Below are 23722 nucleotides of genomic sequence, written 5' to 3'. Positions count from 1 at the left end.
TTCTTATGAACTCGATATTATCAAGAATATCAGTTGGTAAGGATTTTCTCTCACACAAAAGAATCATCAAGACAAGTGTGAAAAATGGAAACTGATAACAACGCGTGCAGCCTCTTCTAGCTGCAACCAGAACCCTCATTCCATGCAGAGAGGTTTCTGAGAGTATGATCCAGTATTGTGTTACACGAATTAGTTAGAGATTGCATAAGCTTGTGCCGATTTGTAGGCTGGACGGGTAAACTCTTGATTCTGCTAGCGATTTATGCCCACTGGTTTTCTATATAATTCATGTCAGGGGAATTTCGTCGGCCAAGGCAACTGGTTTACTTCTTGGTTTTGCAGAAAAGCAGTTATTGCATGGGCATGGTTTGGTAGGGCATTGTCATCTTGCAGGATGAAGTTGTCCTGGAAGTACCTTCTTGCAAATTGCAGCAAGTACTCTCTAAAATGTCCCTGTATTTTATCTGGTTGAAGTTTCCGTCAATTGCCACCAATATTGTTTTGGCTCCAGCGTGGAAACCGGCCCATACAGAGATACTGCCACGGCCACAAGTCACTGTAGTGTGACACAATCCTCGTGCAGTAACTCGTCTGGAAACCTACTGACTCTGATTCAGCCATCGCGGTGGTGGAATTCAAACCCTGCCTCATCTGTAAAAATCTACATGAACCCAGTGCTGTGCCTGGAACCGCAAATGGCGTCTAGCCCACCATGTTGCTCTGTTCATAGAGTTAACCAGCTAAAAGTAGCCTTGCATTCACTAGAGTTCTAGAAACATGCTTTTGAATGGTAATTTGCCACTCATTTTGTACAGCAAGAGTTGTCTTTATCCGGTAGTTACGACATAACCGCAGAAGCAAGCGGTATTCCCTTCTGGTGGTGACTTAAGGACGTCCTGGCCGTGGTGTCTGTGTTAATGCACCAGTCTGGGCGTGTTTCTGTAAGACGTTAGAAACTGCTCCCTAAGACACATTCAGCTGTCTGGCAATAGCAGTTTGCTTCTGTCCATTCTGACATAATGCAACAATAGTGTGGCAAGTCGCTGCCGTTAGTTCACATACCGTAAGGTCAGCTAAGAGTCTGAAACATATCAAACTCTTCTGACTGGACGCTGCCGAAATAAAGAGACTTATTCTGCATAACTGCTGCCCTTTTATACGCATTCTGTAACCAGCCAAAGAGGACTGCTCAGAGAAACTGCCACATATTACGTAATATAACCGTGCTTCAGAGAAAGCAGCCTAATGAACAATAACCAACACACCTGGCTACACATATACCTGATCACAATTGCCGTTTGTGATCAATTTTTCTAAAATGTTAATTTATTATCAACACTTTCCTTTTAAACTAAAATATTCCATATTAAATGTCAATATGTATGTGTATACTTCAAGTACACTATGACATCTCACCTCATTCATTTCAGCGATTTTTCCATTAGCTTATTACTGGTTACCCATTGGTATCGTTTCATTTTAATTAACAAAATTTCTTGAATTTTTGCTTTAATCTTCTGATATTCTATTGAATCCAATTAAATGATTGACGAAACGAAAAACATTTCTGTGTTAATAGCAAGTCTGGGCAGTTTCTCAAGCTTCTAAACGATTTCCTTGAGGCCAAATCTGTAACAGGAAGGTTAACAGAAGACGTATTCTGCCCTGATGAAATTAAACTAAATGACTCCTCACCCAGTGGCGGATTTGGGGGGGGGGGTCAAGGGGGCCCTGACCCCCCATTCGAATTCTGGTCCCCCCTTGAAATTATAATTTTGACCAGCTGAATCATAGTTGTAAACCATATCAAATGGCACCGTTCGCCCTCTTAAATACCAAAATTTTTCGTGGCCCTTCAACAGGCCCCTAACCCGTTGCCAAATGGGGAGGGGGGGAGGCTTTGCATCCGCGGACTCCCCCTTCAAATAATCCTGGATCCGCCTCTGCTCATCTTGCCTTATAATTGATGGGCAAGCACTGGCAATTTCACTGGGAAGGTCTGACAATGCAGTGACCTTTGGTAGTTTGGCTGACACGTACGTAAAAGCAGTTCTGAAGGCAGGTTCTAACTATCAGCAGATTGACTTGTGTTTGATAGATACAGGGAAGAAACAATAAAATGTGCTACTCAGACATGATTCACAAAGTCAGTGCTACCCATCAGACAAGACATCTGATTTATCACATTCCCTGACCCTGAGAACATAGGTGTAGACACTTCATTTGTCATGTTTGCTTGCCTAGTTACAGAGATACAGAAGTAAAACGGTTTTTCAGTAATGGCGATCCTAATTTGCATATTTTAGAAAATTGCGTAAATCTAATTCTAACAGAAACATCTTAATAATGTTCCTCGACCCTGAAAATATAGGTAAAGACACTTCATTTGTAATATTTGCCTGTCTAGTTCCAGAGATATTGCAGAAAATAGGAAATCTGGCGGCCATTTTGTTTTTTTGCAAATAAGACCGTTAAAAACGCAAAATTTCGCTTGGGAACCGGGTAAATCGGATTCAGCATCCCAAAATTATGCTATTAAGCCTAGTTCCCAACTTTTACCCCAAAATGCCCCTTGCCTCTTATGCAGAGCCTTTTTTCAAAACTCTCACTAGACTAGTATGCTTTTGTCCACAAACATACACTGTATTAGATTCATACACAATAATCACGTTCAGCAATTGGTCTATTATAAATTTTTCTTTGTATGTAGCTCTTGATTATCAGACTAATATCGCAATTTTAGCAGGATGATCTTTGCCCAGAAATCAGACTTTTTGTGATGCAGCCCCCAGAAGACAAATCCTGCATGATAAAACAACGAAAACGTTTATTTTCAGCTAGATGCCATGAAGTATGAAAAGATTGGGTTTCCAGACTACATGCTGAACGATACGCACATGGACGACATATACAAAAATGTAAGTCATGCTCACGTGCGATCATTCTGACATATTTGCGCTGTTGCATGCACTGAATGGTCCTTTGACAGCTTAAGACAGATAAGGAGCTGGTACACATATACAGTATCTCAATAGTATAAATCGCTTTGAATTCCATTTACCATCGATATGAAATAACTTTTTTTAATGATAATTAAAAGACTGTTAAAACAGTGATTGGGTCAGTTTTGTGTCAGTTATTGTGAAAACAATTCCCCATTAAGCTTTGAAAATTGTTCGACTTTTACAGCTGTTGGCGATTTGAAAGGTGATAAATGTTTAATAACGATTGTCTTGTTTATGTGCACCAGCCTTTCTTTTTTCCAGCTGAAAATCAACTGCTCGAATTGTTTGTTCAGTACCATACAAAACGTTGCTGAGTGGGAGCGACAGAGGTTACGGGAAAAACTCGCCAAACCAGTTGATAAAAAAGAGTAGGTGGTATATATTTTTGTATTGACTGTTGTGAATATATTTATCTAGCATATGTTTAAATAAGAAGGTTGCACAGTGCAGATTATGGAGTAATGATATAGTTGTGCTGTAGGTTTTCTTTTGTAACTGCAGCCTCATGTGTCTTTTGTCATACATGTTCTACCTGTTTTTCGTAACGCTAAATCGTTTAGATACACATTTATATATGGCCTTTTCCACCATGTATAAAGATAGCCCCCGTATATATATTTTATATACACACTTTGTCAATGTTCTTCGTCAACATTTTCGAGCAACAATGTAAACAATCGTTAATGTAAAGGCAGGCACTTATGCCAGCGCCATAGATCTAGTATTTGCACGCATATACCATGTAGTTAACTGCATGATATTATAACAAGTGCCACGATCCTGATGATGACATTCCAAATTCTTGTATATTACGAATTTACAAATTTACGAATCACTCGATCTCTTTCCAATTTAATTTTTTTATATGTAATAGATTCATTACCATAGACATGTAGTTCTGTATTTCGTTTCAGATGGAAGTTCCCACCTCATCAGGTCAATGCTTTCTACGACAGGACTAATAACGAAATGGGTAAGGCCCCTATTTCACACAGACCACGGATCCCACGAATCGCCAGGAATTGACAAATTTTAGGATTCGTGAGGATTCGTGAGATTTTGCCAATTTTCTGGTCTATTTCGACACGCTCACGATTCATCTACGATACAGGTACGATAGTATTACGAATATTCGTGGGATTCGACTGGAATCGTGAGATTTTGCCAATTTTTTGGTCTAATTCGACACGCTCTACGATTCGGTTACGATACAGGTGCGATAGTGTTACGAATATTCGTGGGATTCGGCTGGAATCGCACGAATATTGTCAGGAAATTCACTACGATTTTTTGGAATCGGGAGTTCGTGGCCAAAACTATGAACAGCTCAAAAATTTTGCCACGAATTCCCGATTGATCAAGAATTGCAAGAACTTACTACGATTATATACGAATCTGTTAAGAACTTCACGAATTGATTACGATTCAAGCACGAATCCTGAAATTTTCAATTCTTGGCGATTCGCGGGATTCGTGGTCTGTGTGAAATAGGGGCATCAAAGTTTTTGCCACCCATTCCTGTTGGTCAAGAAGTGCAAGAACTGACTACGAATATATACGAATCTGTTAAGAACTTCACGAACTGATTACGATTCAACCGCGAATCGTGAAATTTGTCAATTCATGGCCATTCGTTGGATTCGTGGTCTGTGTGAAATAGGGGCATAAGATGCATGCACTAGTCACTTTTCCTAGGGACGCGAATGCTATATTCGCCTTCGTAACGGAGATGTAGGCCCTATCGTAGTATGTCGTGATTTATTGCCATGCTGTTCATAAAGGAATTTAGATCTCTAATGTGGAAATTCGTAATTTTCTGAGTAGTTTTAGATAACATATATCGTACTGATTAAGGGGAAACTGTGACGCTTCCAGGTTTTTTTTTACTTTGTAAAACAAAGATCGAATGCCCTGAGTGCCTTAAATGAGATTTAAAAAGACCAAGGTGCCAAGCTGACACTGCGGCGAACATGTGCCATTCTCGGGTAATTTTTAAATCATCGGATGCATGTATTCCTGGTGTGGAGTACGTTAAGACTTTAGACACCGTTTAATTACTTATCGTTATTATTATTATTACCTCGGCTACTAGTTTTCATCTTTTATTATGTCTCTCTCACACACTCATACATACACACGCACACACAGACACATTCATACACACACACAAACAGAGAGAGAGGGAGAGATTTGATGACTAGAAAATCTGTTACCTATGTTGAATATCTCACAAGATAGTTTCATTTTTAAACATTCTGTATAAACAAACCTTGCTCTTAGTAAAGTTACTCAAATGTCTGTTAATGACAACGCGCTCAATGTTTATTGTAACGTTCTCTTTAGTGTTAGCATATATATTGAAAGCAACAGTTAACAGAAAACTTTTTATTGCCATTCTTGAGAAATTCACTTCATTTTCAAGAACAAGCACATAAGATGCCTTGGTTTCTTATCTCATTATGTTCACATTTCAGTATTCTTAGCCGGGATTTTGCAGCCGCCATTCTTTAATCGCCAGTTTCCAAAGTACGTTTATTCGTAACGTTACTTGAACTTGCTCGGTTGACAATGAGCAAAACTTTTAAAAAATCGTACCTGGGCTGTATAATAATTGTATTATGTACCGGTAGCTTTGTTTCTAAAAGAGCTCGAAGGGACCGGTAAAATGCAAGACTAGTTGCTAGTGCATGTACAATATAAGGGTACAACTGTGCTGGATTTAAAAGCCTGGAAATGGAGAACTTTTAAAGTAAAGAGTAATAGAGTTACGATTGCTTTGTCTCTTCATACCCCCAGGTATACCAACTACGCCACTATTGGTCACGTGATAGGCCACGAGATCACGCACGGTTTCGACACCGGAGGTAAGTTCACTCACTACATGTAGGCTACATGAAATAGCGTTAGAATAGATTAAGAAAGTTTCCACGTAAGACCAAATTAGTTCTCAAAAAGCAGCCGGTGTAACAGGACTGGAATCCGCTGGGAACGGTAGTCCGTTCCCCATAAGGCATTATTTTGCACAGGTTACATTCGTCCAATATACTAATCCCAATACCCCAACTAATCCTTACCCATACTAATCATATGGGACCCCGGACTTCCATTCCTAGGACTACCATTCCTGTCATACTGGAACTACATTGTACTAGTTTGCTCTCTTGCAGTATTATTAAGCAATGGTAGTGTACATTATCGTAATTCTTGTTTTAACTCTAAATTTTGATTCCAATTAGCTTTCAAATCTCAAATTTTATTTTAATTATTTTTAACGTGCTGGCATCCACGAACTTCTATCTGAGTTTCCTTGGATCAACGTACTAGAGTTACAATCAGCAGGCCAAAAAACACTTAGTGGACTTTTCATATTTAAGAACTTTGCGACGGTCAACTGCTTATTTATTTGTATACATGTATTTTATTAACTTGTTATCATGTTTTGAGATATTTTATATCCTGTTTTAGGATCATGGTGCGAAAAAGACTTAAGTGCACTAGTGGGCTGGATTTGGTCTTAAAGTGCAATTTAAGACCAAATCCAGCCCACTAGTGGTGGGCATTTCAATTTAAACTTGCTTTTTTTTACTTATCTATTACAATTAATTTTTGTATTTAATTTATATCGTTTTAAGGATCGCGGTATGACAAAGATGGAAGGTTGCAAAATTGGTGGTCAAACGCCTCCTGGACGCAATTTCAGAAAGACGCTTCGTGCGTAACTGACTACTATTCCACTTACACAATGTCCGGAATGCAGGTTGGTGAACGCAGATTTACATAATTTTTATAACAAATTTAGTAATATCTCAATATATAATTAGATGTCATATAAAATTTGTGAATACCTTAATTTCTATTCCATTTGTTTATGGGAAATACTAAAATCCAAATAATTACGTTGCATCACCACACACAATAACTTTATGTTCTTCTGTATGTAGTCTTCAATTTTGTAAAATTAAAATACCCTGTCTGAATTCAAGATCCAATTATTATTGAAATAAAATGATTCTAATTTAGATTCATTTGTAGATAAATTTTTGTTTATTTATTTATTTATTTATTTTCTCTTGGTCCTTGTAGGTGGATGGAAAGTTAACCCTGACAGAAAATTTAGCAGATATTGGAGGTTTGAAATTAGTGAAGGAGGTACGTACCTCCAATGCATACTAATCGGTTTATGGTCGTAGTTTTTTGTGCCCATCTTGCCTGGATTATCTTAGACCTTTCCACTTCGAGTGATATGCTTAGACGAAACAGTCTGTAACAGTACACTTTGACGAGTCCTAACGTGATAACGCTACAGTAGATTACATTCACAACACTTGGGGTGAGTACTGTCTCCAAGCTTATTATACTAAGACGTCTTATAAGAAGGACGCCCTCTGCAAAATAGTTGTCTGAAATAAAATGATATTTGCATGCAGATGATACTGAAGTCCGTGGTGTAAAACAAGAAGAGAAACCTATTTTTCAGTTTTTGCCCCAAAATCGCAATTATGACGTCACCCGTAACATGAAATGTGTGTAAATGTAAATGAAGTTTATTTATTATCTAAAAGAATACATGTAAGGCAGTAAATAGGGAGTTTGGGGTGAGGGGTGACTTTATCCTTTATATTAAGAAATGCAAGTTTTTGGCAATTCTTACTGAAGTTGCAAATTTGTTGAGAGATCCTTCCAATGACAACACATTTAATGCTCAATTTATTTTCATTTTTATTTTTTATAATAATTATAATAATTATCATCAGTATTAAAATTCATGACATTTTGTATTACCAGGGTTACGACTTATGGGTCGCAGACCACGGTAAAGAGGGAAAGCTCCCCGGAATAAATAGATCGTTGGAGGAACTTATTTTTGTTGCAGCAGCACAAGTAAGAATCCATATAATGCTGTGACAGGAATGCCAATCCGCTGAATGCTATTGTCCATTTCCCATTAGATTACACAGTGTCAGGAACCACAGTATAGAAAAAGTACTAATTATACACTTTTTCTATACTGTGGTTCATGACGTAATTAGTACTTTTTCTATACTGTGGTTCCTGACAACAGGTGACATTTGCCTTAAAATCGAGTACTGCTCTCGATACTTCCGGCTTCTCCAGTTTGTACTTATCATATACACGTACTATTGGACCCCGGACTTCAATTCCTAGGACCAGTATTCCTGTCACATCTGCTCCAGTTATTTGGGAATTAGTTCGGTGCATAACAGTGTTGTTATTTTATTTTTGGTATTGCACATTTTTTTTTGTGTACAATTGCCCTTTGTAGGACATGATGTGAGATATTTATTTGATTTTCATATTTTATGTGATACTATCGCCATGTGACCTAAATAGTTGTGATCTACCTAGAGATGAATATGATAATAAACATTAAATTCTTGGCTTTTTATCACAAAGACTTTATTGATCTGGGGCAATTCTAACTTTTGAGACCACAAAAAACAGGACATTAAAGACGTTTATTTTATTTTATTTAGAAGCACTGTGGACACGTTAGCCTTGAGATGTTGAAAAGACAGATACTTACGGACCCACACTCTCCAGACCACGTGAGGTAAGTAAACACCATCTACGAAAACGTCACTTCCGGCCTCGTTTACACCGACGTCACTTCCAGCTTTGCTTATGTAACGTCGTCACTTCCTTACTTGGCTACACCGACGTCATTCCTGGAAGTAGTTAAAACACGATGTTCCGGCAGTAAACCATTGATAACAGTTTAGGATGCATGTGATTTGCATCTTCTGACAAATTAATTTGAAATTTTATCAAAGTGCACAGATTGGAAGCTCATTTACTAAATTTTGAGCTTTAGAAAAACGCCCTTTCCGCTATGTCTGGGGTTTAATGAGCTACTACAGTACGTGGTCACGTGGTCCAGTGACATACAAGCCACCGAAGAGAGCAAGCTTGTTAAGTAAGCTGCCATTACCCAGGGGCGGATTTAGGCCGTCTTCTGGGTCTTCCGGAAGACGGTCAGATTTTCTAGTTTACATTGAAGGGTATCTAATTTTTTCTGTCGGAAGACGGTCAAAAATGGAAAATGGATAACCAAATATAATATGGAAGACTGTCAGGAAATATTTCTGGATCCGCCCCTGATTACCTACCAGTGAGATGACTCCTGATAACTGTCCATACCCATTCACCTGTCTTCCCCGAGGGGTTTAAATCCTCGTGAAGTCATGTTAAGCCAGTTGTCTGTCTATTCAGTTCTTAAACCAGCGTTTAATTTTGCGGTTATCCTAACATGTAGGCAGCGCGTAATGCATAAAAGTAATGCATAAAAACCACTTTTACTAGCTGATACCCGTCACATCAGTCATTGAACCATAATTCGAGATCAGTATACACTATTTGGTCTTTGGACTCTTCACTTTTGTTGGATGGCTGCATAAAGGGATGCATCATAGCACAATTGCACAAAACAGTGGCACATCTACTGCAATATGGATGTTAGACAATGAAAGCTTATCACGATATCAAACAATTTATATTTATTTTAAAGTGTTTAACATCACTAATACAGTTTACAGCGTTTGGTGTAATTTATAAATGATGGTAAATTTTTTATCATGGTAATTGTAATCTTTTATATGTTTGTGACATGCATTTTCAACCGAAATGCGGTTAAAACAATAAAAATAAAAACCCACCTCCTCACCCTACCTTCAGGTAAAAATTAATTATCAACAATCATTTTATGCTAATATATTTATAATAATATTCATAATTATTGAAAAAAAAAAACGTAAAAGACCAAAAAACGGGACAGCATGGGAATCGCACTCATTCCGCCGTGCTTGGCAGCCAAGGACGTTACAATAGTCCGGTGGCTTAAGGAAAAAATCGTGACACGGCGGATAAAAAGACCAAATTTGGCATGTAGCTACCTTTTGACATTCTAAATCAAATTAGAGCCGTAGCCCTCTCTAACAATTTACCGTTTGGTCAAAAAATACAAAAAGGCCGCCAATTTATGGATTCTATAGAAATATGCACATACCTATGTTGATTTTTATCAAATAAATTATTTTCTCAGAGTTTTCCACACCCTTATTACCCATTTTATTCATATATGTCAGATAGCAAATAAGTTCCCTTGGACTTTTGAAAAATCCAAGATGGCTGTCATATGCCATAGAAACAGCCATAGGAATACTAGTGCACAACTAATACCAGCTAGAAAGATACGTTGTCCACTATAAAATTAATTCTGTTACCCACATAATATGTTTGTGGTGAGTAACTACGAAGTGTTCTTGGGTATTTAGGAAAATCCAAGATGGCTGCCATGTGCCACAGGAATTCTAGTATACAGGGGATTCAACTAATGACAACTGGAAAGATTAATTTTCCACTACCAAATTAAGTTTATTTCTGAGTGTTTTCCACATCCTTTCCACCAACACAATATGTATGTGGTGAGTAACTAACATGTATTCTTGGGTATTTTGAGAAAATCCAAGATGGCCGCCATATGTCATAGGAATACTTCTAGTATTACAAAGGGTTGGAACTAATGCCAGCTAGGAAAAACATAATTCGCTATCAAATTCAGTTTATTTTTTCAGTGTTTTACACATTATTATTACACTGTGATACATATCTAGCAGGTAATAAATGAGCATATTTGATCATTTTGAGAAAATCCAAGATGGCCGTCACTGGTCATAGGAATACTACTGGAATTACAACTGCACATCCATGGTTTTTCATCTACTACCAGGGTGAAATTGTGTTTGCTTATCAAGTTTTGCCCATCAGTATTAGTCCTTTGATAAATATCTGGTGAGTAAATAGTGTGCATCCTTGGATATTCTGAGAAAATCCAAGAAAGCTACAATTTGGCATAGGAATACTAAAGGGTGGGTTTCAATTGCTGCTAGAGAAGCATATGGTTCATTATACAATTACATAACCATGGGTTTGTTTTAAAAATAATTTATGTTTTTCACTCCATTTATAATTACCCCTATGATGTATACCTGGTCTGTAGCATGTGTGTATCTTTGGGTATTCTGAAAAAAATTCAAGATGTCTGCCTTTTGTCATTAAAATATTCGTACACATAATCAAATAATTCCAGAGATACATTGAGTACAATTTAAATGTAGTTAACTTTAGATCGTTTTAAAATGTTTTTCATATCCTATTTATCCTTATGAAAGACTCACTGTGTGTAGAAAGTGTATGTATCCTTGAGTACTATTCGGAGAAAACCCAAGATAGCTGCCAGTTGTCATAGAAATATATATTTCAAATGCACATAGGTGTCAATTCATGGAACAGTTCAGAGATTGATTCCAACATGAAATAAAGCTGTTTGATATTCAGACATGTTCACATCCTTATTAACCCTACTCTATATAAATCTGATGAGTAGAAGGGGTGTATCTTGCATATTTGAGAAAATTCAAGATTGCTGCAATTCACAATAGGAGTAGCACAATCAACTACTGCCAGAGAGACATTGGGTTCAATATAAAATTAATTTTGTTTCTCGGTATTTCCCACATTCTTTTTGGACTTTGAGACATCTATCTGGTGGGTAACAAGTGTGTATCCTTAAGTATTTTGACAAAATGACATGATTACCCTCATTTGCCTTAGAAGTGCCTATAAAATTCAATGCAACAGTTTTCCTATGGGGAAAAGAAAGCCATCTTGGATTTCCCCAAAATGATCAGATATAGACATTAATTACCTAACAGATTTGTATCATGTGATAATAATAATAATAATAATAATAATAATAATAATAATAAACTAACAGAAAAACAACTGAATTTAGCTTCATTTTATATGAAAGCCTATCTCTCGCAGGTATTAACTGAAACCCACCTTCTATGGCTAATGGCAGCCATTTTGTTTTGTGTTGTGTTCAAAAAGGATACACATAACATTCTCATCACATATATTTTATGTGGATTAAAAAGATGTGGAAAATACTCAGAAACAAACCTAATTTATCAATTAATATTTTATATCCATGGCAGAAGAAGCCCTATGTGTATACTAGTATTCCTTTGATATGGCGGCCATCTTGGATTTTCCCGAAATGCTTGAGAATAAAGGTTAGTTACTCACAACAAATATATTATTTGTGCACTCAGAAACAAAATTAATTAGATAGTGGGCAATGCATCTTCATAGTTGGCATTAGTTGAAAATCCTTGTACATGTTCTAGTATTCCTATGCTATACAGCGGCCATCTTGGATTTTCCAAAAAGTCCAAGGACACTCGTTTGTTATCTGACATATATGCATTACATGGGTAATAAGGATGTGGAAAACATTGAGAAAATACTTTATTTGATAAAAATCAACATAGGAATGTATATATTTCTACAGAATTTCACAAATTGGCGGCCATTTTGGATTTTTTGGCCAAACGGTAATTTTTTTCCGTGGGCTACAGCTCTTATTTGGTTTAGTATGTCAAAAGGTACCCACATGCAAAATTTGGTGCTTTTATCCGCCGTGTCACAATTTGGCCATTTTTTTTCCTTAAGCCACTGGACTACAACTAGGCCACCAAATCCTGCTCCCCGAAGTACTGTTATTTACAGAAACCTGCCACACATGCCAAAGCTTTACGGAAATTGCCAAATGCAACAAAATGTCTTCAATATAGACTTTTAACAGTTATAATCAAATTCAAACTACGGCCACCATCTTTCCACTGTTCTAAGGTATTGCTTACACCTGTCAGTTGTCAACAGATCGTTGTAGTTTGGGAGAAAAACGTGGAAAGGAGACTTCGGCTGATCTGCTATTATACCTGTAATATAGACTACTTTCTTTTACGATAAAAATAAAGTCGACATGTCAAGTCACAAACCAAATTAACTTTTCGTTCAGTTAAAAAATGTATGTAGGTATAAAACTGCTCCTTCTTCAAAATTTTGGTCGTAAATTGTCCCATTTTTCTGGCCTATAAAGGTCTATAAAGGTCTGCATAATCATCACTCTTATTCCCTTGTTCAAATGAGATTGCAGAAGCACAGAATGAAAGCAGAAAATCCGTTCGTATATTGATTTTCGTTTTGCATTTTCGTATTTGAAGCTATATGGTGGGGTAAGGTCGAATATTGGAAAAAATATTGAATTTTAATGCAGTTTAAGTAATCACTTGAGCACTTTGTCACGCCTATCTAACGACTGGGTAAATATTTAAAGTTTGATCAATCTCCCCCACCAATTACACTACAGAATCAATTAACGAAATAAAATGACAAACGCAATGTAGGTTGATTGGTATCGGGCCAGTCAAGGCCGTTTTTATTATTGCCAAACCCAATAAAGACGTATTAATTTTAATTTAATTAACTGGCCATCAATACAAAATTCATGCTGTTAATGACGTCATGAAAATTAATCTGCCTTTAGATAGTGTAATCAGTCAATGAACTCGATCCTTAATTGTTACATTAATAAATTCCATTCTTGATTCCTAACAAAATCATTCTTGCACTTTATAACATCCAAAATTTAAGTTTATCGATCCTTTTTTAAAAATCCTAAAATCAAATTCTGCGTATTTGTTATAACTTAAACCTAAACTTTTTTTGCTTGCAATCTGAAAAATTTACAACATTTAACACACTATTGATTAACAACATTAATAGCAAACAGCAAAGCATAAATCCGTATAAATATGCGTCCGATTATATCAAAATGTTTTCCAAGTATAATTTTTGCTAAAATGTAGTTAAAATCATGATTTTCAGATAACTTAATATGTACTTTGCACCAATCATCAAATGATTATTAATCATAAACTAATGCTCAATGTACTATGAATGATATAATGAACAAATATAATACAAAATCCTGTCTGTTACTGACGCCATGAAAATTTATACTTTTAGATCATGAAATCAATCAGTTAACTCCATCCTTTTTACATTAATAAACTCCATCCTAGATTCCTAACAAAATTATACTTGCCCTTTAAAACATCCAATATTCTAGCTTATAGATTTTTTTAAAAAATTCATCAAAATCAAACTCTCCTTATTTGCTATTACTTAAACCGAAACCGTAATTTTTTGCTTGTAATATGAAAAATTTACAACATTTAGCACATGATTGATTTACAACATTACAAAAAAATAGTGTTTGAATTCTAGAACCTTACAACGTACATAAAATGGCATGCCATATTATCTTTATTACTTATTTTAAGAACAGCAAACCATAAATCCGTATAAATATGCCTCCGATTATATCAACATATTTTCCAAGTATAATTTATGCTTAAATGTAGTTAAACAGCAAACCATAAATCCGTATAAATATGCCTCCGATTATATCAACATATTTTCCAAGTATAATTTATGCTTAAATGTAGTTAAACAGCAAACCATAAATCCGTATAAATATGCCTCCGATTATATCAACATATTTTCCAAGTATAATTTATGCTTAAATGTAGTTAAACAGCAAACCATAAATCCGTATAAATATGCCTCCGATTATATCAACATATTTTCCAAGTATAATTTATGCTTAAATGTAGTTAAACAGCAAACCATAAATCCGTATAAATATGCCTCCGATTATATCAACATATTTTCCAAGTATAATTTATGCTTAAATGTAGTTAAACAGCAAACCATAAATCCGTATAAATATGTGTCCAATTATATCAATATATTTTCCAAGTATAATTTACGCTTGAATAAAGTTAAAATCATGTCTTTAGATAACTTAAAATGTACCTTGCACCAATCATCAAATGATTGATTAATCATAAACAAGTGCTCACTACACTATGAATGATGTACAAATATAATACAAAATTCCGGCCGTTACTGACGTCATGAAAATTTTTTCTTTTCTATTGTGAAATCAGTCAATGAATTCGATCCTTGTTACATTAATAATTTCCATTTTCGATTCCTAACAAAATTATTACCCTTTAAAACACCCAATATTCAAGTTTATCGATTTAGAAAAAAATAATTTAAATTAAATTCTGCTTATTTGCTATTACTTAAAACGAAACCGGATTTTTTGCTTGCAATACGAAAAATTTACATTGAGCACATAATTGATTTACAACTATACAAAAAATAGTGTTCGAATTCTAGAACTTTACAACATACATAAAATGTTGTGCCAGATTGAGTTAATTACTAATTTTAAGAACAGCAAACCATAAATCCGTATAAATATGTGTCCGATTATATCAACATATTTTCCAAGTATAATTTATGCTTCAATATAGTTAAAATCATGTTTTAGATAACCTAAAATGAACCTACCACCAATCATCAAATGATTGATTAATCATAAACCAATGCTCAATGCACTATGAATGATATACATTTGTAATCCATACAAATTGGTCAATTTCTGGAAATATTGATAACATTCATATTTGCATGTGCATGAAACTAATGCCTTGCTTTTTGCAAATCTATTTGATAAAACAGTCTTGCTTCGGCATATCATTTCGAAAAGATCATTATCTATATGTGTTTTAAGAAGCCCCGGTTTAAAAAAATTGAAGTCAAGTTCCCTGGCTAAGAACCAACGTTGCATGCTCACATGCTCACATTTTACCCCATCAGAAACGGTGTTACGGGAATCCTAGTCAACTAAGCCAGGGCACTCGTGAAACTGAAGCCAGACACGCACGTCAAGGCCTATTACAACTTATACACTAGGCAAAATTGAAATCGGAATGCACTGTTAACTATTGGAAATTTATAAAACTAGCCTTTTTTCTTAGATTTGCAAATACTTTTTACGAAGCGTTCAAAATATTTAAAAAAATTACATACAGCCCTAGTATTAAGTTTGTGTATATTTACTCCGTGTACCATTTGGAGATTACACGCTGAATATAGGGATAGAAAATACAATAGAGTGAGTGTGAAAATGATAGGGTCGCTAAACGTTTTTTTTTTTTTTTTTTGGCGGAATATAGTGACTGGCCTAATCCCTGGTCGACTGGGTAGGCACGCCCCCTTAGAGTACTTATGTAAACAAACGGTCTTACGTAGCGAACCATCCATTTGTTCAACTTCTTCGAGCGGCCAGCGGATTATATCTTTAGTGACACTAGCTAACTGCAGTTAAAATTGTGCCAGCTGTTATTTGATTTCATTTTGCTGTGTCGGATGTTGTGGACCACGGGTTCATGGACTCATTTCTTTTCCGAAGATTGGTGATGCAGATTATTTTGGGTACTTATATTTTCCCTCCTTCTAACAAGAGAGAGTGGAAGGGAGAGAAACAGAAAGGGTGTCAAATGAAATGGGTAATACGAGTAATACAATATGGTGCTTAAATTGAAGGGACCCAAGGTGGAAGAACCAATAGACTGTTCCGCATCAAGGTATGCCATTATAATCAGTACATGGCCTTTAAGGAGAGATTACATTAAACGCAAACTCATTGTTGTATAATATACACTTTTTTGTGGAAGAGACATCAATTTTAATTTGATCTTTCAGGAAATCGCTTTGGTTCAAATAGCACAGCAACCTATTAGGCAACTCCTTTAAAAAATCCATCAAGGTATGCCATTATAATCAGTACATGGCCTTTAAGGAGGGATTACATTAAACGCAAACTCATTGTTGTATAATATACACTTTTTTGTGGAAGAGACATCAATTTTTAATTTGATCTTTCAGGAAATCGTTTTGGTTCAAATAGCATAGCAACCTATTAGGCAACTCCTTTAAAAATCCTTTTCATGTTGTACTCCCCCCCCCCCTTCCCCATTTCTTTTGCTGTGTTAAAAAACCCGTTTCTCATAACACACTAAGATCATTGTGGTAAAAAACATTGAAAATAAATAAGTTTTTGTAAACATCGCACTAAAAGCTAACGTGCGTGCGACAGGGAAAAGCCTGACAATCTGATAACTTGTCGCCTTTACATTATAGTACTGTTAATTGTGACATCTCTTAAAGAGGAGGGGTCTTACTATAGCTCGTAATCTATTGTTAAACGCGATTATCATTTCTCAAACTACATGTAGCTAAAACCATGCCTTTGCACTAGTAAGATTGGTGATGATAAACATACGCCCTGTCATTCACACTGATTATGTAAAGAAAATTTTGACGAGGAATTGGATAAGTTAGGTGGCCCAAAATATGCCAGGATCCAAGTAAATTTAGATGTTCAACCTCAAACACTGCTATATGTTTTACCATGAGTTATATAGATCCCTGTTGCACAAAAAGAGCTTAGCATATATCCTCGACATACTAATGTTACGTCCATTTTTTAAGAACAACGAAAACCCCACCCATCTTTTGACCGTAAGACAAATTCATAAAAAAAAACATTTTAACCCCATTTTTCAGATCGTCCAAAGGTTTGTACGGTAAAAAAAATTAAATTAAATTAGGTGCACTTGCAGTGGCGCAAGGACAATCCAACTCCAACATGCAATAGGGGTAAGTCTGACAGTGTGATCACACTATATGAAAGTACGATCAATTAACACTGTAAGACATCAGTTAAAGAGGACGGAGGGCTTACTATAGCTCGCTATCTATTGTTAAACGCGACTGTTATTATCTCTCGTACAGGCTTAAATCATGCCTATACAATTACTGTGTTCGGCTGCCGTGCAGAAATGTCATGTCGAACAGTTTTTGCTACAGTTACATACACGAGCGACTTGATTTAGATCACTCTAGTAAGAAAGCACACGTGCAATACCCGGGCAATAACAGTCTAGTATAAAATTGATATTTATTGTTTAGATGCACATGCATATAACGCGATAAGAATTAAGCATTAAGCCTCGACAAACTAACATTCATTTTTAAACAACAACGAAAAAAATGCCCTGTCATAGTTATGAGACAAAATGGGAAAATCCCCCGTTTCTGAAAGGATAATGCGATGAAAATATTTAAAAATAAATGAAAATATTTATATAAACAACAGAATTGGAGAAAATATCTAGCAGTGGCGCAAGGACAATCCAACTCCAGTGTGCAACAGGGGAAGCCTGACAGTGTGATCACACTATATGAAAGTATGGTTAATTAACACTCTAAGACATCGGTTAAAGAGGAAGGGGGATCTTACAATAGCTGGCAACCTATTATTAAACGCGATGGCTATTGTTTCTTAAACAAACTTAAAGCAGGCCTAAACAGTAAGATTGTTAATTAAGGTTAGTGATGTAAAATAATAATGGTAATTCAACGGTGACGATGGAGAATGTGTCATTCATAATGTTAATAAAATGACTGGTTCAAGCCAATTGTCCATATCAAATAAATCATTTTAGTAATTGAGGCTACACGTCAGCTTGTTATATATATATTTGAAATAATGTTGCTTTCTTTGTTACTTTTAATCTTTATTTTTCACACAGGTCGCGATGATGGAAATTTATGTACGGAGTATCTTTAAACTTCAAAACTTTTTGCCATAAACTGTGCCTTTATGAAAATGTTATTCGCTGCCTTTTCCTTATTCCTCATTTATTATCATGCATAATATATAAATACTATTTGCAATAAGAATTTTGAGACAGGATGAATTGTTGATCATGCTGATGCACGATGGTGATGCTTATGCATGTCAATAAGACAAACAATACTTAGTTCAATTTTTGACTACGGAACACTTCATATTGAAGCTTGCTAGCAACACTTAAAACATGACCAGCTGCGCGTGCCAAGCTAGTGAGCTAAAGGACAGTTCGCTACGGGAGACGGTTTAGTGGCACGCAGTAGCATGGGTTCTAGCCTCTTTAAGCTATAATCCTATCGCCGCAACAAACATTGGGGACCTTCTGGCTGATGTATCCTGCTGTTAATTACACCTAGTTAAACAGATACCGGCGTCATGGGGTTCACTCGTCTATGGTAGGCCTATTGTGTTATTCCACCTAGGGTATTGTGTTATTCCGTTTGAATTTTGAAGGGATTTATACCGCTGCCTATTATTTGCCCATCCCCTTCTATTCACAGGATAGGGATTAAAACATTTCATATGTTTTTAAGCAGGTATACAACGGAAACATAATTATGACTAGAGCTATAAGGGTTATTAAAATCTGTGTTATTAGGGTTATTAAAATCTGTATAACTGAAACAAGAAACGTTCATGACAATGTGGCACGAGATAAATTCTGTTTTTGTATTATTGCGGGGGATCTTAAAACCAATACGGTATAGAAGACAATATTTCATATGCGTGTTGCGATCCAACACGAAAACTCAGTTCTCATTATCAATTAATCAAATAAAAAAATCACCAAAAAATCTTATTGATTCTAATTATAAGTTGGCTCATCTCGGACTTATTGTGAAAAGTTAATCAAAATGTGCCCAAAACTTTTTGGGGTTAGGGTTTAAACCAACAAACTAACAAAGGCAAAAACAAAATCTCGTTGTCTGAGGTTATGGCACCAAGACAACTATTTGAGTTGAATTTTGATAAGAAAACCCTAATTATTTAACTTTACAAGAAAACATAAAGTATTCATGCATGAATTAATTTAGCCAAAATAGTGCCCGATCCTACTGGTATATCTTTCCTTATGTGTACTTACCCATAGCTACATGAGGTGTAGAAATCACACACCGTTGCCACCATAGCCATTAACATCAATAGTGCAACGTTACCGACATGACTGTTTCCTTGGTTCTGGCTCGGGGTTGTGATCGGTGTCGCACCAGAAAATGGCGGTACGGAGCTGCGGATCGTGGTGTTCTTCGTGCAGGCGGAGACCGATCCCTTGCGTAAACCCAGTGGCCCTAGAGTCGTCTCCAACTGCACTTTTTGCAGACCATTTTCCATCCATGATTGCACCTGGTTAAACAGGTTACGACCTTCCTCGTAGTGGGCTAGTGGCACGCGAAGAGTGACCATTGTTTCAATGAAAAAGGTGATGAACCTGTTATCCGCACTGCGTTCCTGTCTACAGAAACGAATATATGCCTGCACAGCGCTCAGTACGGCTCTTAATTGGCCATTACGCTCGATACCCATACACCCAGCTCTTGGTGTTGGAGCCCAGCCACATGGTTCAAAATGTAAAGGAACGATGGACGTCATTGTCGTGAAGTTGTACATAAGGGCGCGGCAGCCCTGGTCATCAGGAACAAAACCAGGGGGGCACATTATCTGCTGATCTAAAGGCTGAAAAAAGGCACGTGTGCAGATGTACAATTTAGGACTGCAGTTTCCCTCCTGGAATAATTACATATTACATATATTGAATTTTAAAAAGTGAAGTCATCAAATTCATCTTTTTGCAATTTTCAATAACCTCATCATTATGATTATTGTAGTTCGTTTTCTCAAACTTACCATCTCGTCATCACGCTGTTCCCTATCTTGGTCTCCCAAGTACAATACGGCACGAAAAGAAAGACCAAAGAATCGCTCTGGTGGTGAAGCGGTATTCTCAACTGAAAAAACATTTAAATACAATTGGAGAACATGTAAGCTTGTCAAGAACTCAGCAACACGCTGTTCAACTGATCTAGTTCCGGTAGTTTAGACTATTCGCATTAGGGGGCGGGAGTCCAAATCAACACGTCTTTCATCTCGGATCTCGTGAGCAAGGGGTCACAACTCTAGGATCCAATTTAGATTCTAGCTCAGCTACCGCGTAATAGCACAAGAAGGGCGCTCCCGGACTAATAAAACCTGTTATTATCGTACATAAAACTTTGCCAATATCCCAAGTTTTATAGATAACAGACGCGCGGCTACAATAGCCAAAAGAATCTGTCGTTTGCGCTTATCTTAAGATATGATTTCGATTTAGAATTTCTCAGTTTAACAACAACTGACTTATACTGTACATTATGAACGAAGAACAGTACAATGACGCTCAACCAAATGATGCAAAAACCAGTATTAATTACTACTATTTAAATACATAACAGTATTTCTGTCAATTCTTAAATTTTCCGGATGTAAAAAAATTAAACATTATTTGAATGAAATATTCGCCTTTATCTAGTAATGTTATTTCCATCCACATATATTGAATCAAATGATGCTGCACAAGTTTAAATAAACCTTGGCAATATATAAACATATCCTACCCTCTACCAAGGCCGCAGTTATTATTGTGGACATTTTTGGCTGACGCGACTGAAAGCCAAATGACTGTCTATTTATCTATAGACATATTTGTGAATATCAATCTGTGGAAAATCAATCTGTCGCCCTGGTAGAGAGTAAACATATCCGATAAATTTTAAATTTAAGTTTATCCAGTTTCGTTGTGATACATTAGTCGAAGTCGAACTGGATAAACGCACGTTTAGGCAACATATCAAATCAAAGACTCAAGATATCAATAACGTTATCCTGAGAAAACTTGCATTTTATCTCAAAGGTTCCAAAATCTTGAAGGTTGAGATAACGAGGGTGGAGAGGATATTATGCTAATGATTAAAACCATAAATGCACGGATCTGACATTTATATATATATGAATTTTAAACAACAAAACGCATCACTCACCTCCACAGATGGTAAAATCACCTACATAACAGAGCATGCAGTGGAAGTTCTTGTAAATTTCATCAGAACTGCTTAATACAACAGGATTGTTGTAGGCCATACAGGCATCTCGCAAGGCTGAGTGCAGGGGGAGTGGACGAGGCACACGGTGCATGCTTCCATTAACAAATCTGAACGTGCAAGGACGAAAGGCATCGTTCTCGGCTTCCCGGAAGCATGTTCTTAAATTCCAGTCCGGTTTAGGCACGAAAATGCCGGAACTTCCGAAAGCTTTCAGTTTTCTTAAAACGCAGTCCGATGAACTGCAGTTAACAAAATTGACCACTGCTCTCCTGCCATACACGACAAGTTCCCACGGTTCCCAACCGTTCTCGATACCATTACAAGCTGCACAGTACTTGTTTCTGAAGGTGATCATTGTATCTGGGTCGGTGACTGGCTGGTACAAGAGTGCATTTTCTGTGATGCCAGTATTTGAGGTATTGGTGCATTTGATACTGCTTTCCTCTTCCAGCAAAGACGGAGGGCATTGGTCCACCATCCAATATCTCAGTCCAAAAATGTCCATCTCGCCTAAACGGCTTTGTGAGTTTTGTCGATGTAAAGTTGGAATTTTCCTACAAGAGCTTTTATCTGCCAGGGAAATAGACACAGGGTCGAGTTGGTTTATTTGTCTTATCCAAGAGGATGTATTGTTTTGGGATGCAGTCGAAGTAGTGCTGTTACTATGACTTTCTCTAAAGCTGGTTCCAGCAAACTTATCCAAAGTATTTTGCGCACTTGTTAATCTGACGGATGCAGCGCACACCGTCGCGTTTTCTATCACCCCATAACAGCAGTCACCATACAGGACGCACAGAGGGTCGCAGTTGCAATGGACCTTAATGCTGAGTTCACGATAACCAAGATTTGCACAGAGCCATCTATAGGGCGTGAGAGATACATCTGACAAAAAAGAGGTTCCACTGCTGTCGGTAGATATTTCCCGTGCCTCCTGCGTCTGATTGGGTGCCTCCTGCATAATTTCCGCGCGTATTGCACCCTCAGTACTGAATGACTCTTGTGTGGGGTCCACGTGCATTTTAACCTCAATAGTAGGAGACTCTTGTGTGACTTCGCCGTGGATTCTACCCTCAGTAGTGGGTGACTCTTGTGTGACATCCACGTGTATTGTACCCTCAGTAGTGGGTGACTCTTGTGTGACTTCGACGTGGATTCCACCCTCAGTAGTGGGTGACTCTTGTGTGACATCCACGTGTATTGTACCCTCAGTAGTGGGTGACTCTTGTGTGACTTCGACGTGGATTCCACCCTCAGTAGTGGGTGACTCTTGTGTGACATCCACGTGTATTGTACCCTCAGTAGTGGGTGACTCTTGTGTGACATCCACATGCATTCCACCATCAGTAGTGGGTGACTCTTGTGTGACTTCGACGTGCTTCCCAACCTCAGTAAGTGGCGAATCTTGTGTGACGTCCACGTGCATTTCACCCTTAGTAACGGGGGACTCTAGTGTGACGTCCTGGTGCATTACACCCTCAGTAGTGGGCGACTGATGTGTGACGTCTACCTGCATCCCACCCTCAGTAGTGGGCGACTGTTGTGTGATGTCTACCTGCGTCCTACCCTCAGTTGTGGGAGACTGTTGTGTGACGTCAACTTGCATTTCACCCTCAATAGTGGGCGACTCTTGTGTGAGGTCCACGTGCATTCCACCCTCAGTAGTGGGTGACTCTTGTGTGGTTCTCCCTGTCATTTCTTCTTCACGAGAAGATAATTCTCTCTTGATTCTAACCGGCGTCACGTTCATTAAATCCGGTGCCTCTTGGTTAGATCTCCCAGACTTGCCCTCTTCTTGGGAAGGTGAGAACATGACATCTGTCGGCTGATTAATCAACAGCGCGCATAAAGTGAGGTGAATAATCAACATATTTCTAAAACAGTTACTTTCCGTGCAGCAATTGCACTTAGAAGTGGCACACACCAGTGTCCTCTGATCTTTTAAACCTTTCTTGGCAGAGTTCATTTCGCATAATGCTAACCAATGGACGAAGACTTCCATTGATTTATACCGTAACATACATAGTATGATCACGCTACAGCCATAGACGACTACTACCATGGCCCATAGAAGCCTACGCGTGTGTCAGTAAATTGCAACTCTTGTGTGACGTTCATGCGCATTACACCCTCAGTAATAAGGGACTCTTGTGTGACGTCCA

At 37.2% G+C, this 23722-nt stretch overlaps 1 protein-coding gene across 2 annotated transcripts in view; it reads left to right on the top strand.

The window, feature by feature from the left end:
* Positions 1–23722, top strand: part of LOC106180905 (endothelin-converting enzyme homolog) — a 47364-nt gene that overhangs the window by 18487 nt on the left and 5155 nt on the right. The window contains exons 10-18 of one of the 2 annotated variants that reach the window (XM_087015713.1): positions 2838–2918; positions 3267–3373; positions 3920–3978; positions 5480–5531; positions 5802–5869; positions 6638–6762; positions 7089–7154; positions 7791–7886; positions 8501–8577. In XM_087015713.1, the coding sequence (XP_086871839.1) occupies positions 2838–2918; positions 3267–3373; positions 3920–3978; positions 5480–5531; positions 5802–5869; positions 6638–6762; positions 7089–7154; positions 7791–7886; positions 8501–8577 (731 nt within the window). The remainder of the gene's footprint in view (positions 1–2837; positions 2919–3266; positions 3374–3919; positions 3979–5479; positions 5532–5801; positions 5870–6637; positions 6763–7088; positions 7155–7790; positions 7887–8500; positions 8578–23722) is intronic. The other variant, XM_087015712.1, reaches the window with a different exon arrangement.

The sequence above is a fragment of the Lingula anatina genome, chromosome 6 (assembly GCF_051362555.1).
Source record: "Lingula anatina isolate TDL-2025a chromosome 6, LinAna3.0, whole genome shotgun sequence".
In the NCBI taxonomy this organism is placed as follows: domain Eukaryota; kingdom Metazoa; phylum Brachiopoda; class Lingulata; order Lingulida; family Lingulidae; genus Lingula; species Lingula anatina.
Note: the sequence above shows the minus strand (reverse complement) of the source record. Positions and strands in the feature narration are given on the sequence as shown.